The following is an 18,186-nucleotide window of genomic DNA, read 5'->3' on the forward strand; positions in this document are numbered from 1 at the left end:
TCTCCTTGTTTATCATCCAAGTACCAGGAAACTGGAGAAACTCTTATCCGTGTACAAACCAAAACAACTCTTGTCTGAGGGGTTGAACAAACACAGAATGACTCATTTTTCTTTACACTGAGACAGAAGCAGAATTAACCACTCTTGTCAGCCTGACACAATTCTGCTGTGGACATCCTCAAATGCCTCAAAGAAACCCAGGTGATTGTGAGGGAATTCCCAGTGACCCAGGGCTGATGGCCCAATGATAAGCCAGGCTGGAGAGACTCAGGCTGATTCTAAATAGAAAACAAAACTGCTTTGGTGGAGCTCCAGAACCTGGATCACCTGTCCTGATATGCTAGCACTTGGGTAAAAGACAGAACAGAAATACTCTACTCCAGTATCCCATTTTACAGGTAAACATAGTTGTGGTCATGGCTCTGGACATTTTGTGACCTCGATCTCTCACTCCTAAGATGATTATTTACACTTACAGATTCTATTTCCTTCTGGAGCCTCTCACATAACTGTAGCAGGTCAATGACAAAGATGTAAAAAAACTCAAAATGCCACACTCTGAAATGGGGGCTGTAAGATGTCTATCTTGACAACTTACAATGCAGAAAATAACTTGTTAATTTTCTGTACATTCCATATCCAAAGTGTGGCACTTTTTAAATCCCAGGCAGAGGCCAGACCTAATCTGTAGATTCTAGGTAGGATCAACCTGGCTCTGCATCCTTTGGTGTCACAGCAAATGGAGTACAATCAAAGGAGGGTACCCTCATAGAGGCTGCTCTAGCACATTCTAAGTGATAAGTCTAAATAAAAAAAGCTGACATATCAAGAATATAAGTAGACAGTTTATTTGGTTTAAGCTTAAGGATTATAACCAGGGAGCAAAGATTCAAGTTGCCTGAAATCTACACTTTGATTAGCAGCAGTTACAAGATTTGTAAAGACAAGAGAGGGACATAGAGTGGTCTGATACAAAATTGTTTGTCAGAAGTTTTTATTTATTTACATAAATACCATTGATTATTGATTAGATATATATCATTATTGTTTAGGGTATAGGATATAGTATCCAATGTGGCATTGTTAGTTTACTTTATAGCTACTCGTGGCAATACTGAACAGTTTCAAGAGATGAATACACAGTTCAAAGGGGAGAGAAAGATGTAACTGCTCTTTCATTTTAACTTCTCTCTTAGTTTGATAACCAAAAGGGCTTGCACATTTTAGATAAATGTTTTTTATTTCCCAAATCTCAAGATCTGGATTCAAAATATGGAGCTACAGATTTAGGTCCTGAATGGCAGGAGTAGCAGCAGTTGTTACTTGCACATTTGTGAGCATTTCAGCAAGAGTAGAAATGGGATAGTGGAGATTTTCTTGTCTACATGTCTACTCAGTTCACATGTTACTCCAGTTTGGTGTGTTGGCCCCACGGTCTCTGAATCTGTTTAAGGTCTGAAAATAGAAGAGTCATTGAAAGAGAAAAAATGATTGATTGCTTCCCTGTGAAATTTGTAAAAATCTGATCTAGCCTCTCTAGAAGTGACTGTAGAGGACTCTAGATACCAAATAGGCAGAGACACAATTCTGCCTGCATATTTAGGGGACAGCATGCACTTTGCTGCACAAGTGTGAGTTGACTGGAAACCTGAGAGGAAAAGTCCCCTCTAGAATAAGTTCTGGTTGGCACCTTCTTTGTGTTTATATCATCTCTGGTAATTCTAGACAGTGTTTGGAAACAATAATTAAAAGACAGATTTTATCCAGCCCCAGAGAAACTCCACAATAATAGAACTGAAAGAAAATGGTTTTATTACACAATTGAACTTGAATGTGACATGCATCATGGTCAGTCTGCTTAAGAGACTGCAAAGGTAGAAAGATGGTCACCAATATTAGTCCACAAGCAGAAGAATTTCCAGCACCATGTCATACATAGTTCATCCTAAATTCACCTGGAGATTGAAGAGGCCATCTATGTATGCTAATTGCTTATATTCAATGACAAATAAACTTTTCATATCTTCATAACAGGAGATAGTTTAGCACCTTGAAGCCAGGTGCCTGCTGAATGTAGCCTCTTACTCTGCTACAAAATTGTTTGAATAGGGTTCTTTTTTACTATTTACATTTTAGAGCAGTGGCTCTGTACTCCCTGGCACTGGGCTACAGCACTCCTGCTTGCTTTCTCCTGGTTGCTAGTGTCCTCTCTTGACCTCTACCATCTGCCACTGAGGCACAGCCTGGAGCACAGCTCACATTTTATGTGAAGTCCATTTGCCACAGCAGCACTCTTGTGTCACATCAGAGAGTGAAGCCTGAGCTGCAGGAGGAGAGCCTACAGGCCTCTTCGGTAGAATTACAAATTCACAATAATGGAAATGAGAGCAGTGTTTCAGCCTCAGTTTCTACTTATAATGGTGACAAGGAAAAAATACTGCTGAATTTCCAGCATGACTCAAGATAGAGATAACCCAAAAACTTCTCACCATGACAGCCCACCTCATTCAGAAAAAAATAGGATATTAATAGGGTTTCTGAAATGACACCCAAAGCTTTGGAGAGACAAACAGATCTCCATCTGAGCAAGATTTTGAGAGAAAAAAGTTAAAACTATCTTAAGAAAAGCTCAGATTAGATATAAGATTGATCATATCAGCCAGAAAATATTCCCCTAAAAGTAATTTCTCTCTAAACACCCAAAGTGCACAGCTACTCTCTGCATGAGAAACATGAACATTACGAAGAAAGGGGCAGTCTCAGCAGAATTTTATAGTTTCTTTTCTATCTCTGCTGTTCCGTCATCTCCTAGTCATTGAATTGGGGTTCTGTATTGAAATACATCTGACAACTTCCCACAACACTTTCTGATGAAGAAATGGAATCTGACTGTGTTCATTTATTGGAATATATTATAACTTGCAACATAGCTAACTGAAGAGCTACTATGGTTTTTGGTGGTCACATCACCTGTCTTTATTTGTTGTGTAATAGCAGCATACCAATTTAGTGAAATAAAAGATACTAAAATTTTGTTTACTCATAATTATCCCTATTGAATAAAGTAATAAACATGTCACACTAATATCTACTTACTGTGACAATTCGGTAGTAAATTTTCTTTAGATATTAGATACAAATATCTAAGTATGAATAATTTTAATAAACTATTAATAATATATGTAGTTTTAAAAATTGCAACTATACTTCAGTTAAAACACTTTATATTTCAAAAGTATAAATTACAAAATTAAAATAACCATGTAAGTGATTCATTCAAAGTAAGTATTGCAGCTTTATATTCATGTTACTGTAGAAAATACTGTTTATGGCTCATGCCTTGTCTGCACATTGGGAGGCTGAAATGGGTGGGTCACCTGAGGTCAAAAGTTCAAGATCAAACTGGAGAACATGGTGACACCCATCTCTACTATAAATACAAAAACTTAGCCAGGAATGCTGATGCAAACCTGTAATCCCAGCTACTAGAGAGGCTGAGGCAGAAGAATCACTTGAACCCAGGAGGCAGTGGTTGCAGTGAGCCAAGATCATGCCATTGCACTCCAGCCTGAGCAAGAGTCTGTCTTGCTCTGTCTCAAAAGAAAAAAAAAAGAGAATACTGTTAAATGTATATAAATGCAGGTTGTCTACAAACATTACATGTAACTATGCTAATTATTCTGAAGTAATAAATAGAAAGCAAGATACAACTACTGACTCCACTGTTAAGTTTATACACTAGACTGTTCTTGTTTTTGCAGTGCAAGTACTTCAGCTTGCAAATATTGGATAATTTCCTTAGATTATCAGGTTTCTGTCAAAGAAACATAGTATCTTTTATTGTTTAACATTCTGTGTTACTAAATTTAATCCCATCTTTGTGCTAAGCTTTTGTGTGCTCTTAAAATTAGCTTTTACCTAAACAAATCTGTGTCTATTTTAAAGGGCTAAAAATGAAAAAAATAAAGTTTTCAGAACCAAAAACAAACAAGTAAATCTGAAGTACTAGATAACGATAATCTGGAGTCAGAAAAATGACAAAAGGGGCTAGGCGCGGTGGCTCACGCCTGTAATCCCAGCACTTTGGGAGGCAGAGGTGGGCAGATCACAAGCTCAGGAGATCAAGACCATCCTGGCTAACATGGTGAAACCCCGTCTTTACTAAAAATACAAAAAATTTGCCAGGTGTGGCAGCGTGCACCTGTAGTACCAGCTGCTTGGGATGCTGAGGCAAGAGAAGGGCATGAACCCGGGAGGCAGAGGTTGCAGTGAGCAGAGATTGCCCCACTGCATTCCAGCCTGGGTGACAGAGCGAGACTGTCTTAAAAAAAAAAAAGAAAGAGAAAGAAAAAATGGCAAAACGTATTATTTAGCTGTTAATATGATTTACATATATTTCAAAAAAGCAAAGAAAATTGTCTACATATAATCTAAATCCCTTAAGCAATGAGAGAATAGCAAAATATTTTTTTGGAACTTATTGAAGAGTTTTGAACAACTGGACATCTGAAATTTGTACACTGTATGCACTTGACAGAATGTTTATGAAGGAAAAACCAGAAAAGAGAAAGATGTTATAATAAGCAGTGCTGGAATAACTACCTAGCATTATGTAGAAGACCGAAGCTAGACCCCTTCATCATACCATATACAAAAATCAACTCAAGATAAATTAAAGACTTAAGTGTAAAACTTAAAATTATGGCGGGGCGCAGTGGCTCATGCCTGTAATCCCAGCACTTTGGGAGGCTGAGGCAGGTGGATCACGAGGTCAGGAGATCGAGACCATCCTGGTTAACACGGTGAAACCCCATCTCTACTAAAAATACAAAAAATTAGCCGGGCGTGGTGGCGGGCACCTGTAGTCTCAGCTACTCAGGAGGCTGAGGCAGAATGGCGTGAACCCGGGAGGCAGAGCTTGCAGTGAGCCGAGATTACGCCACTGCACTCCAGCATGGGCAACCGAGTGAGACTCCGTCTGAAAAACCAAACAAAAAACAAACAAAAAAAACCACTTAAAATTATGAGAAACCCTCCAAGATAACCTAGAAATACCATTCTAGACATAGAAACTGGCAAAGACTTCATGAGGAAGCTACCAAAAGCAACTGCAACAAAAGCAAAAATTGAAAAATGGGACCTATTTTTCAATTTTGAAGAACTTAAGAACTTCTTCACAGCAAAAGAGATCATCAATAGAGTAGACAACCTACAGAATAAAGGAAAATATTAGCCTCTGACAAAGGTCTATTTTCCAGAATTTATTAACAGCTTAAACAAGTTTACAAGAAAAAACAAAGCAAACTCATTAAAAAGCAGACAGGACGGGTACGGTGGCTCACGCTTGTAATCCCAGCACTTTGAGGGGGGAAGGAGGGTGGATCCCTTGAGGAGAGGAGTTCAAGACCAACCTGGACAACAGGGTGAAAACCTGTCTCTACTAAAAATACCAAAAATTAGCTGGGCATTGTGGCGGGTGCCTGTACTCCCAACTACTCAGGAGGCTGAGGCAGGAAAATCGCTCGAACACAGGAGGTGGAGGCAGAGGTTGCAGCCAGCTGAGATCACGTCATTGCAATCCAGCCTGGGTAAGAAGAGCAAAACTCTGTTTCAAAAAAAAAAAAAAAAAAAAGCAGGCAAAGGCTGGGTGCGGTGGCTCACACCTGTAATCCCAGCACTTTTAAAGGCTGAGGCGGGCTAATCACCTGAGGTCAGGAGTTTAAGATCAGCCTAATAAACATGGAGAAATCCCACCTCTATTAAAAATACAAAATTAGCTAGGCATGGTTGTGCGCACCTGTAATCCTAGCTACTTGGGGAGCTGAGGCAGGAGTATTGCTTGAACCTGAGAGTCAAAAGCTGCCGTGAGCCAAGATTGCACCATTGCACTCCAGCCTGGGCAATAAGATCAAAACTCTATCTCAAAAGACAAAACAAAATGAAACAAATAAATAAATAAATAAAACTAATGTAGAAACAGAAAACCAAATGCATGTTATTATTTAAGTAAGTGCTAAATAATAAGAATACATGAACACAAAGAGAAGAACAACAGACACCAAGGCCCAGTTGAGGGTGGAGGGTGGCAGGACTAAGAGGATCAGAAAACATACCTGTTTGGTCCTATGGGTAGGACCTCAATGACAAAATAATCTGCACACCAAACCCCCATGACATAATTTTAGCTGTATAAAAAACCCACATGTGTACACCAAATCACAAATAAAAGCTAAAAGAAAAAAAATCCCAAGGTGGGGGAGAGTGCAATGTAGGTGCATGGACTGCTTTTCACTACAGATAGTGGCCCAGGTGGGGCTGTACTCTGATTTATTTCTGTGTGAATGCAGGCAGATGAGATTATAAACAGGTGGCTCAGACCATAGGCTGGTGGAGAAAACAAGTTGCTGCTGCAGATTTTGTATGTGAGGGTGGGGATATGCCAGGAGACTTGTAGAGACTTTTGGGTTCTTGGCAAGAAACACCAGGATCAAAAATGCCATGGTGAAGTTCTTGAGGGTGGTGCCGAGTCCTGTGAGGAGTGTGGATACCTCAATTTCTAGTGTGTGTTTGTGAGTGAGTGGGAATCCTGTAGTAGCAGCTGCAAGAAATGGGGGTCTGTCATAAGAGTTTCTTTCTTCTAAGTTTTCAGTCCTCTGTCACCTTGGGAGAAGACCTGGAATCACAGGACAATGGGCAATGTAACAGCCTGTGTACAGGAGAGCAGAGCCTCCCATTTCTAAACACCCAGAGCTTTGTTCCAGTCCAGGTCTCTGTGATATCTTTTTTCTGGCACCACATCTGTAGAGTTTGCTGAGCATCAAACAATTCTCCAACAACTTATTGTCTAACATTTAAATTCTGACACCACCCAGAGTCAGCACAGACCCTGATTCAGGGCTCAGTTCCACAACATTGTCCTCACTGCAGATGCCAGTCACAAACCCCATGGGCCCATCTATGCTTCTGAGCTACTGTTTGAAAACCGGGGACTCCCAAAACCTCCCTGAAGTTCAATAATTGGGTAGAGCTACTCACAGAACTCATCAAAACCCTGTACTGATGTTTACCGGTTTAATATATAAGATGCAGCCCAGGAAAAGCCAAATGGAAGAAATGCATAGAACAAAGAAAAGAGATGGGGAAAGACAAAACACATAGATAATCATGAAAAATGTTTGTGATTAATAAAATTCTCCGGCCGGGCACGGTGGCTCACACCTGTAATCCCACCACTTTGGGAGGCCGAGGAGGGTGGATCACGAGGTCAGAGATCAAGACCATCCTGGCTAACACGGTGAAACCCCATCCCTACTAAAAATACAAAAAATTAGCCGGGAGTGGTGGTAGGTGCCTGTAGTCCCAGCTACTCGGGAGGCTGAGGCAGGAGAATAGCATGAACCCGGGAGGCAGAGCTTGCAGTGAGTGGAGATTGCGCCACTGCACTCCAGCCCGGGAGACAGATCGAGACTCCGTCTAAATAAATAAACAAATAAAAAATAAATTGTCCATCCTTTGTGTACTCCAGGAACAGTTTATGGAAACACCCTTCACCTTATGACTTCAATGGTGCTCTTTTTTCTTACCTATCACACAGGCAAACACACTCTGCACATTTTCTCCTATTTCTCGTTATAAAAATCAGCTGATTTTTTCTTCAGTGGTCAATTTTTTTTTTTTTTTTTGGTGTGATCGAGGCTCGCTCTGCTGCCCAGGCTGGAGTGCAGTGGTGCCATCTCCACTCAGTGAAACCTTCGCCTCCCAGGTTCAAGAAATTCTTCTGCCTCAGCCTCCCCAGTATTTGGCACTACAGGCGCCCGCCACAACGCTCAGCTAATTTTTGTATTTTTAGTAGACACAGGGTTTCACCATGTTGGGAAGGCTGGTCTTGAACTCCTGACCTCAGGTAATCCGCCTGCCCCGGCCTCCCAAAGTGCTGGGATTACAGGTGCGAGTCACCACCCCTGGCCTAAAATAAAGTAATTCTTAGTGAAATTTACTTAAGTTTATCTCCCTCCGTCAGGCTCCTGAACTTTGAGCTACCCTCCGTTTGAGTCGACATACAACCCCATTTACGTCCCTCCTAAGAACATGCTGATTTCAGGGTAAGACATTCTGTGATCTAAAATCTGACCTTTTCACCCTCCATTTGCCATTCCCCTCCCACCTCCTTTCTAATCTTGTTTAATCCTCCTTAGGAAAGAAAGTCCTTTTGTGCCTACAGTTTTGCAAGCCACAAAGACCTTATAGTTGGTTGATACTTTCTCCTATTGCAATACATTTTTGGAATTCATTGTTTTACATAAATCTAACGTTGTTACCTTACAAAGTCTAAAACTTGCCTCAAAACAAAAACTTCTTTATCAGTAAGACCCTCCCAGTTTCCTTTCATCTTAATCTTAACTGCATCTGCCTGTGGGACTCCAGCTTTCCGGGGCTCTGTAGCTTCTCTCAGGATAAAGGCTCTTTCCATGGCTGGGGTGAGCAGGCTGGGACATCTGCAGGGAAGTCTCCCCAGCAAAAAACGAACTGGGCCTTTAATAACCTCCTGTTGGCCAAGTGCGCTGGCTAAAGCCTGTAATCCCAGCAATTTGCGATGCCTACGAGGGCGGAAAACCTGAGGTTGGGAGTTGGAGTCCAGCCTGACAAACATGGAGAAACCTCGTCTCTACTACCACACAAAATAAGCCGGGCGTGATGGCGCAGGCCCGTAATCCCAGTTACTCGAGAGCCTGTGGTAGGAGAATCCCTTGAACCCGAGGTAGAGGTTGCGGCAAGCCAAGATCGAGCCATTGCACTGCAGCCTGGGCAACAAGAGCTAAACTCCATCTCAAAATTAAAAAAAAATTAAAAACAAAATAAAAACACCTCCTTTTTGCAGTCTTAATATTAGCCTTAGCTTGGAATTACTAGGTTCAAGCTTCAGTTTCCATGTTAGTGTTATTCACCTGGTTTTTGAAACTAAGTGTTTGAAAAATCCAATGAAATTACTCAAACATAGTGTTTACATAAGCGGAGATTTTAAGATACTTTTAAAAATTTTTTTAAACAAGAGTCTCGCTCTGTCATGCAGGCTAAAGTGCAATGACTCGATCTCAGCTTACTGCAACTTCCGCCTCCCGGTTTACATAAAGGAAGGAAATTTTAAGATCCTTACTTTTTTTTTTTGAGATGGAGTCTCGCTCTGTCGCGCATATTGGAATGCGACCGCGCGATCTCGGCTCACTGCAACCTCCGGCTCCCGGGTTCAAGCAATTCTCGTGCCTCAGCCTCCCAAGGAGCTGGGATTACAGGCGTAAGCCACCGCGCCTGGCCCCATAAATTTTTAATACGAGAAAAGAGAAACTGTGAACCCCACGGACCAAAGCTCTTCCCATTCGTGAACCCGCACCCCGAGTCAAGATTCTCCCCTAACGACCCTCTCGTGGTTCCTGCACAATCTGGGAGATACCCGGAGCTGTGGGTGCAGAGCTGCCCAGAGAGGGCTCCAGACTGGGGCACACTCGCTGCGAAGGGAAGAGTCAGGACGCCCGGACCGGCTTATAGAGCACCCGCCATCTTTTTTTTTTTTTTTTTTTGAGACGGAGTCTCGCTCCGTCTCCCAGGCTGGAGTGCAGTGGCGTGATCTCGGCTCACTGCAAGCTCTGCCTCCCAGGATCACGCAATTCTCCTGCCTCAGCCTCCCTAGTAGCTGGGACTACAGGCGCCCACCATAACGCCTGGCTAATTTTTTTGTATTTTTAGTAGAGACGGGGTTTCACCGTGTTAGCCAGGATGGTCTCGATCTCCTGACCTCGTGATCCGCGCCCCTTGGCCTCCCAAAGTGCTGGGACTACAGGCTTGAGCCACCGCGCCCGGCCCAGCAGCCGCCATCTTATGGATGGTGGGGACTAAGGCCAAGCTGGACAAGGAGAACTCTGGGCACAGATTGTGGAGCTGACTGCGGGGAGGCCTGAGTCCCGCCACAGCCACTTCCCATCAACCAGTCCCTCCCCTCTCTGGGGATGTTGGACCAGCACTCTTACCATTTCTAGGCTTCTAGGGGGTCCTGGTTCTTGGCTGTGGATCTTCCAATACCTGCAGGTCACTGGGCCTCTATGAGCAGAGAACACAGAGCAGTGAAGAAGAGATCTGGAGCTCCAGCTGCAGCAAGAGACAAAGGCCGCGCCAAACCAGAAAGCCGTCCTCTTTGCTCCAGCTGCCTGCCTGATTGGAGGGTTTCCAGACCAGTGTCCCTGATTGGATAATGCTTAAGGCTCTGCCCCCTCAGTCCCTGAGTGACAGAAGATGTAATCAGATTCTGGGCTGAGTGAAGAAAGAGTAACAGCCTAAGATGCAGCCTTTCCAGACAGGGCTTCCTCCCTGAGCTGAGCTAGGCCCACCCCAGAGAAGGGAACAATTCTGTATCTTTTTTACTCTCTCTGTTTTTGAATGTATTCAAAAGGTGAACAGGAGTATTTTTCTGTCATATGAATAATACATAATATTTTTGTTCAAGAGAAAATCAACTTTTACTTTGGTAATAGTGTATTATCAATACTAAAGCTAATTTTAATAAAATCTTATAAATAAATCAAATTTGTCACTTTTAACCTCTCGAGATTTACATATATATTTTCTAATCTCTTGTAATTTTTTTAACTTTTTATATTTTATTTTTATCTACATTCTTTCTATTTTTTCAATTTGAAACAACCTTTAAGTAATTTCAAATTGTAGGAGATAGAAATCATTTAAGGCCAGGCACAGTGGCTCACGCCTGTAATCCCAGCACTTTGGGAGGCCAAGGTGGGCCGATCACTTTAGGTCAGGAGTTCAAGACCAGCCTGGCCAACATGGTGAAACCCAATTTCTACTAAAAATACAAAAAATTAGCTGGGCATTCTGGTGCACACCTGTAGTTGTAGCTATTCTGGAGGCTGAGGCAGGAGAATCACTTGAATCCAGGAGGTAGAGGTTGTGTAATGGCCCAAGGGGTATACCTTGCCCTTTGGTTTAGACAGAGCTGATTTATCAAGACAGGCCTTTTGCCTAGACAGAGCCTATTAATTAAGACAGGAGAATTTGTGGAGGGAAAGTTAAATATTAAATTTGAACTCAATTGAATGTGGACACAGACAATGGTCACTAAGTCCCAGAACAGGTTGTGTGAGCCCCTTGAGGCATTTATCCAGTGCTGTGTTGGAGAAATCTGTAATTCAATTTATTCCCGTACATTTATTATTGAAAAACAATAGATAATTACAAAAACAAATTGGCGTTTTTGTGTTCCTTGAGCCCAGTCTCGAAAGGCCCTCATAACTGGGCCTTATGCCAAAAAACTTGTTACAAAAAGAGCTAGGGTTCCAGTGTAGCCGGACAAGCCACAGACAAAACCTCTCAGACATCGAGTTGTAGAAGAAAGGGCTTTATTCAGCTGGGAGCATCAGCAAGCTGCTGTTTTAAAATCCAAGCTCTCTGAATGCACAATTTCTGTCCTTTTTAAAGGCTCACAACACTAAAGATTTCACATGAAAGGGTCGTGATTGATTTGAGCAATCAAGGGTTACATGACAGGGGCTGCATGCACCAGTGGTCAGAGAAACAGAACAGGGCAGGGAGTTTCACAATGTTCTTCTATACAACGTCTGGAATCTATGAATAAAATCAGTTTTTAAGTTATGAGTTGATTTTTTATTACTAGGTTTAGGCCAGGCAGGCCCAGGGCTGGTTTTGGGCCTGGAACAAGGCTGCCTGTCTTTGATTTCACTTCCTTGTTTTTTTCTTAAAACAGGTACTGAGTATAAAACAATAAAACAATATGAGTGGGTCTCTCTCTTCCCTCATTTCCTCTCTTTGAGACTCTCACTTTTTGTTAGTGGGGGTTCTCACTCTTATTTTTGCTACTTATGTCTTTTTGTGTAATAGATTGATAGTGATTTATATAGTATGCTTGTGCTGAAGTATTTTGGTGAACTAAGGTAGCGACGAAGTTTTTTATCATTTGGAGAAATACAGGTGTCAGACAAGGGAGCAGTAAGCAGGTTCCTGTTACTATTATTACTCTTATTATAAGAGTTTTAAATCTTCCTATTTCTGGAACTAATTTTTAACATGGCTCTCAGATTGAGTCTGTGCCACACTTGCACGGGTACATGTGCTAGTTTTGTTATATCTTTAACTATATCTTCAACTACTTGCCCCTGATCATCTGTGTGTAGAGAAAAATTAGTAAGGTTAAATTTTCTACAAACTTCTCCTTCAGCTGCTAGCAAGTAGTCAAGAGCTAGTCTATTTTGATAGATAGCATTTCTCATCAGAGTCTCTCACGGGGAAAGAACAGTCAAGGCTTGACAAGTTTTATTAGTAATACTTTTTAAAAAATAGCTTGTAACCCTATGATTTGGTTGAGCATGTAGATGGGGGCTCGATATCTTTATGAGCCATCTTGTGCCTAAGTGGTGGGTCTATAGTATTGTATGATTCTTTCAGGAGGCCATTCATTATCTTTCTAATCACCTATGGCTATGCTTCATTTTTCATGGGAAGCATAGACTAGGAAGCCTAGAAGTTCACGTGTTTTTATGGACAGCAAGAAGAAAGACAGCTTAATGGTGCCAGTTACACAGCTACCTGTCTACTGATCAGGCAGCTTAGCATAAGCTCTGTGTCTATAGATCCAGTATAACTTGGTGGGGCTGTCCAGTCCCAGTGGAATTCTGGGTGGACCTAAACAGGCTGCAACTTTGGAAATTTACTGAATGGATTTCTTTCTGTGTAGTTGGAACTTCACCATGTAACTGTTTTTGTGGTATTATTACACAGCTTTTGTCCTAGGCAACTAAGTCATCTTACAGAATGAGTGAATTTTTTTCTTTTTGTAGATATGCAATATTGTCCAATAATTGAGACATTTAGAACCTAGAAATGATCAGGGTGATTCTTTTGGGCCAGGAATTCATCAGGAACTGGGTCTGTAGGCACTAATTCTTGGGCTTCTTATGGCCATTGATCTTTTATTACAGTTTCTTTACAAACATAACATGAAGTGATATTTAGAGATTGGGCTACATGCTCGGCTAATTGCAAAAACAAATTTTTAGTTTTTCCTGGAGTCTCAGGCACGGGCAAATTTAGTTCATCATAGAAAGTCTGAAATACTGGTTCTGGAGAGTGTTTTTGAACCTCTCCTTTTATTAGCATGCTTATACTAGGATCTAGTCCTTTTCCATCAATGCCTAATGTTACATTACATTTTTATTCTACTTTGGGTCTGAGGGGTTTGTGATGATCAATTTTAAAAGGTTGCAGCTCCTACTTGTGCAGGAGGGGCTGAATTTTCCTTTTTGGAGATAAACAGGATCTTTTTTATCTTTTTTTCAAATAGTCTAAATGACACAAGTCTAGTATTGACACATCTTAGATAAATATGATTCTTGACAGATATACATTTTTTTTAACTGTGTAACTTTTTTTTTTCTAATTTAGAGAACTACATCTTATTCCATGCTGCTTACTATCAATAGTGCACAAGCATTAAATTTTAAGGTTACATTTTTGGGGACCCCTCTTTCTTCTGTTCTAGCTATTACTTTACTTGTGTCACTTAGAAAAGGACCAGTCCTTAATTTTATTTTAAAAACTGTGATCATGGGAGGCTTAAAATGGGCCATAACATGCATCAGGTTGGTTATTTCTTGGGCTACATACCTTGGATAGAATAGCATTATACAAACAAGTTTCTTTTAGAGTCCTGGTACACTTACAATAATTATAAAATAATAGGACTGTAGCAATCTTTTGTCTTACTTCAGTGACTTGATGTATATACTGGAAACAGTTCTCAGTCTGAGGAAGGTCAGTTGAAGTCTTTACTGTACAAGTCCAAATTTTAAGGAAAATGAGTGCTGCAATGAGTTTCTTCATGCTTCAGCTGTGCATGGACCAGTCAGCTTCTGGGTGTGACTGGAGCAGGGCTTGTGGTCTTCTTCAGAGTCACTTTGCAGGGGTTGGCGAAGCTGCTCCTATCTACGTGCAGCTCCTAGTCTACTGATTTTTAAGGGTAGTCTCGGAGGTTGGGCCCACTAGAATAAAATGAGTCTAATACTTCTACACAGTTTATGTTTAACTGGTCTCTCTGATACTAGGAGTAAGGTGGAGGGGTTAGGGTGTTGCAATCTTCAATGGTTATGCGGGGATTTTCACAGAGCAAGCTTTGGTATCTAGTTAGTCTAGCATTCATTAGCTAATGGTGTCCTTTGATATTTATTAAAATCACCACAGCATAGGGGGACTTTATGTTTAGGTTTTGTCTAAGAGATAGCTTATCTGCTTCTTGTGGTAACAGGGCCATTGCTTCTAGGGCCTTTGGACATGGGGGCTAGACTTTGGAAACCCAAACTAGTTGTTTTGAGAGATTGGCCACTGGCCTTGGCTAGGGCCTCACAGTCTGGGTTAAAACTCTAACTAACTGCCATTTTTTTTCTTTCTGACACATAGAGTGTAAAGAGTTTTGTCAGGTCAGGTAGCCTCAGGGCTGGGGCTGGCAAGAGTTTATTTTTTTTTTAACTCATGAAAAGCTCATGACTATTGGTTGTAATAGATGTAGTTTATCTAATCTACATTTTTATTGACTGTCATCTACTAAAATATTGACTTAAATCCTGTAACTATTTGATTTCAAGCTTTAAATTGATCTGGTATTCCTTGCAGGGCTCTAATTGCATCTAAATAGATGTGAGAGTTGAAAGACCTATAAGGGGCTTCTCTCGCTTTATGATGTCTTATTATTTATTTATTTATTTGGTTGATGAAATGCCAGTGTGAAAGGGATAGCCAAATGGACTAAAACACAAGTGCCACTCTAGTTATTTGGCAGAGTGTCCAGTGAAGATCTACCACAATACCACCACACATCCGCTCGAGGATTAACAGGGGCTGACTGATTGATAAGCTCTTGAAAATTCTTAAGCTCACTGCATCCTTTCAGGTCTCTAAGGAATGCTAAGTCTCCTGCTTGCTGTGAAGACATGAAGTGAACTTAGTGTTGGGAGATGGAACCTGGATAGCCTTCGGGGACTGACCTGCAGGGATTTCAGGATATAGCAGAGAGAGCTTGGCATGACTTATTACTCTAGACTGTAGAATCCTGGAAAGGAACTATCATGCAGCCTATGCCTGGTCAACTGGAGGACCGCATTAGTGGAAGGGGGACAATCAGGGCCTCTGGCCTGCCATGTGCACAAGCATAACAATTGCTTTTGTTTAATGTGCAGATGGAATATTTGATCTATTTCATCCAGGAATTTGCATCTTGATAAGCTGTCTTAATTGCCAAACTTTGTTTTAACTCTTTAACTTTTATGATCCTCTAGTAAAATGAACATCTCCTTTAGCACCAATTTTTATTAGTTTTTAGACTAAAGAACACTAAACACCATTTTATATTTAATAATGTTTCCTGTATGATTTTTATATCAGATAAGCTAAATTTTACCTTTATATTAGTGTGTTATTAATATTAAACATAATTTTAACATAACCTTGTAGACATATTTATCTAATTTTTCATGTTTGACCATAAGGTAAGATTTTATAGACTATTTTTAACCCTTTATAGTTTTTGTTAAGGAGCAGGTTGACGCTTTAAGAAAAACCTGTTGCATTTTCACTTTAATGTCCAGTTAACAGAAAAACTGGATGATATTTTTCTAACTTTAGCTAATATGTTTACACACGGAATTTTCTTTATAATTAACATTTTAAAACTTGCTTAAACTTTTAAGACAATAATTTTTTTAACCTTTTAATGTTGGTAAAAATCTACATTCTTATGCCTTTTTGTAATCTTTTTACTAAAGGTATATTTTACTCTTCTTATACACTTTGCACAAAAACTGTTTTTTTTTTAATAGTACTACTAGGAGACTTTATTACTTTTAAATTATATAACTTTTTTTGCATAAATTTTTTATAACACTTTTTCTTTCATGACTTTCGCCAACAATTCTTCAATGTGTCTCAACTTTTTGACTTATTACAAACATTTTTCTTTCTTTAAACAACTAGTTAATTTATTTCAGCACAAGAATTTACCATATAACACTCTTTTTACATAAATTCTGCCTCCTACATTTTTTTTTTGAAGATAACCATTCCTTTTTTTAAAGCGAACTTTCTTTATGTCTTTGGACTAGACTGTCTAAGGCCACAAGATTGGAAGTTACCATAATACATATTACACTGTTAACTTTTAGCAAACTTCACTTTTGTTGAAAACTTTGTAAGTTTGGGATTTCATTTATCCTTTGCTATTAATAATACCTTGTTTAGTTTAAATTAACTTAGAATTGGTATAGATGGCCTTTTTTTCTCTCTGCCAGTCTTTCCTTGCCTCTGCCAGCCACTTATGCTGCTGTTCTCTTAATTACTGTAGGGGAGAAGGGGGTCTAAAACCAGCTGTAACTGTCTATGTATGGAAACTGGTCTGGGTGCCTTGGCTTACAGATTACGTTGTGTCATACTTTTGAAACAAGGGACCTCTCCAGGCTTCCTTCTGATGGTCAACCCACCTCTAATGCTGGCCAGTCTATTTCACACAAAGTTCTAAGTTTTCTTGGTGTCATAGTAACACTGTAATCTCTATTAAATCTTTTCTTGAAATTTTTTTAACATAGTTCCTAATGGGGTGAGCTTACTTGTGTCTGACCTATGCTTCTTTGAGACAAAACACTACACTTACACCACATGCACACCACAAAACAGAAAAAACAGGTAAAAAGGGCACACACACACTTTTGCAGTTTACACCAAACTAAAATCAAAACCAAAATCAGAGTATCCAGAAATCTAAGCCAGGTCAAAACCAAAACTAAAGTATCATGCAATCTAAGTCAAGTCAAAACCAGAACAAAAGTGCCAATGCAGGTGTGCTGTGGGTGATCAGGCCACTCTTCCACTCAGATGGAGTGGAGCAAGTTCCAAAGACTAATCTTACCAAGTCAAGCCAAGTCAAAACCAGAACAAAAGTGCCAATACAGGCACACCGTGGGTGATCAGGCCACGCTTCCACTCAGATGGAGTGGGGCAAGTTCCAAAGACTAGTCTTACCAAGTTACAGATGTCCAGACTCCAAGTGCCAGTTCCTTCCGGGTGTTCAGCCACTGTGTTAATCCTCTGTGGGGACCTGCTACGTGCTGCTCTGGCAAGGTGTTCCACCGGGGCAATTTCCTACCTGGGAGTATTCTTTGGATCATGTAACTCAGGCTGGCTGGAGTCCCCTGCAGAGATGCTCCACGGGGCAGGCTTAAGCCACCTAAGGGGCTGCCTCAGCTGTCCATCAGTTACCTCTTTTCCCAGTCAGGGAACCAAGAAATGTAGCTGCACAATCCACAGACAAAACCTCTCAGACACTGAGTCATAGAAGGAAGGGCTTTATTCAGCTGAGAGAATCAGCAAGCTACTGCTTTAAAATTTGAGCTTTCCAAATGCACAATTTCTGTCCTTTTTAAAGGCTCACAACACTAAAGATTTCACATGAAAGGGTCGTGATTGATTTGAGCAAGCAAGGGGTACATGACAGGGGCTGAATGCACCGGTGGTCAGAGAGAAACAGAACAGGGCAGGGAGTTTCACAGTGTTCTTCTATACAATGTCTGGAATCTATGAATAACATTGGTTTTTAAGTTATGAGTTGATTTTTAACTACTAGGTTTAGGCCAGGCAGGCCCAGGGCCAGTTTTGGGCCTGGTGCTAGGCTGCCTGTCTTTGATTTCACTTCCTTGTTTTTTTCTTAAAACAGGTACTGAGTATAAAACAATAAAACAATATGAGAGGGTCTCTCTCTTCCCTCACCAGAGGGGCCAAAGTTTTGTGAGACATCTCCTCAACTGTGCACAGATGGGTGGCAGACTCTGGAGCCCAGGCTGTTGCTTTCCATTCTGGTGGTGAATCCTTCATAGTCTGGTGAGTGTAAATATATATATACATGTCTTTTTCCTTCTCCTATTCCCATTGCAATTTGCTCATATCGATCTGCTTATTACATTGATTTGCTTATTATATCATTTGCTTATTTTATCTGAATTGCCATTTACGTGGGATAAAGTTTGTTTACCCTTAAAGGTATTGTGTGTGTGTCTTTTCTTTTCCCCTTGTGTGTTTCCTGCACAGAACATTTTTCTCATTACAAACAGAAATCGAAAACAAAAG

At 40.7% G+C, this 18,186-nt stretch overlaps 1 protein-coding gene across 3 annotated transcripts in view; it reads right to left on the reverse strand.

Moving 5' to 3' along the window:
- Window positions 1-18,186, reverse strand: part of LOC129051901 (zinc finger protein 486-like) — a 180,531-nt gene that overhangs the window by 23,696 nt on the left and 138,649 nt on the right. For 2 of the 3 annotated variants that reach the window (XM_063720023.1, XM_063720022.1), the window contains exon 1: window positions 10,023-10,176. The exons of the other annotated variant lie outside the window; for it this stretch is intronic. In XM_063720023.1, coding sequence (XP_063576093.1) covers window positions 10,023-10,025 — 3 coding nt within the window. In that variant the 5' untranslated portion in view covers window positions 10,026-10,176. Of the gene's footprint in view, window positions 1-10,022; window positions 10,177-18,186 lie in introns of those variants that run through there. 3 annotated transcript variants of the gene reach the window in all.

Source organism: Pongo abelii, chromosome 20 (assembly GCF_028885655.2).
Source record: "Pongo abelii isolate AG06213 chromosome 20, NHGRI_mPonAbe1-v2.0_pri, whole genome shotgun sequence".
Lineage (NCBI taxonomy): Eukaryota > Metazoa > Chordata > Mammalia > Primates > Hominidae > Pongo > Pongo abelii.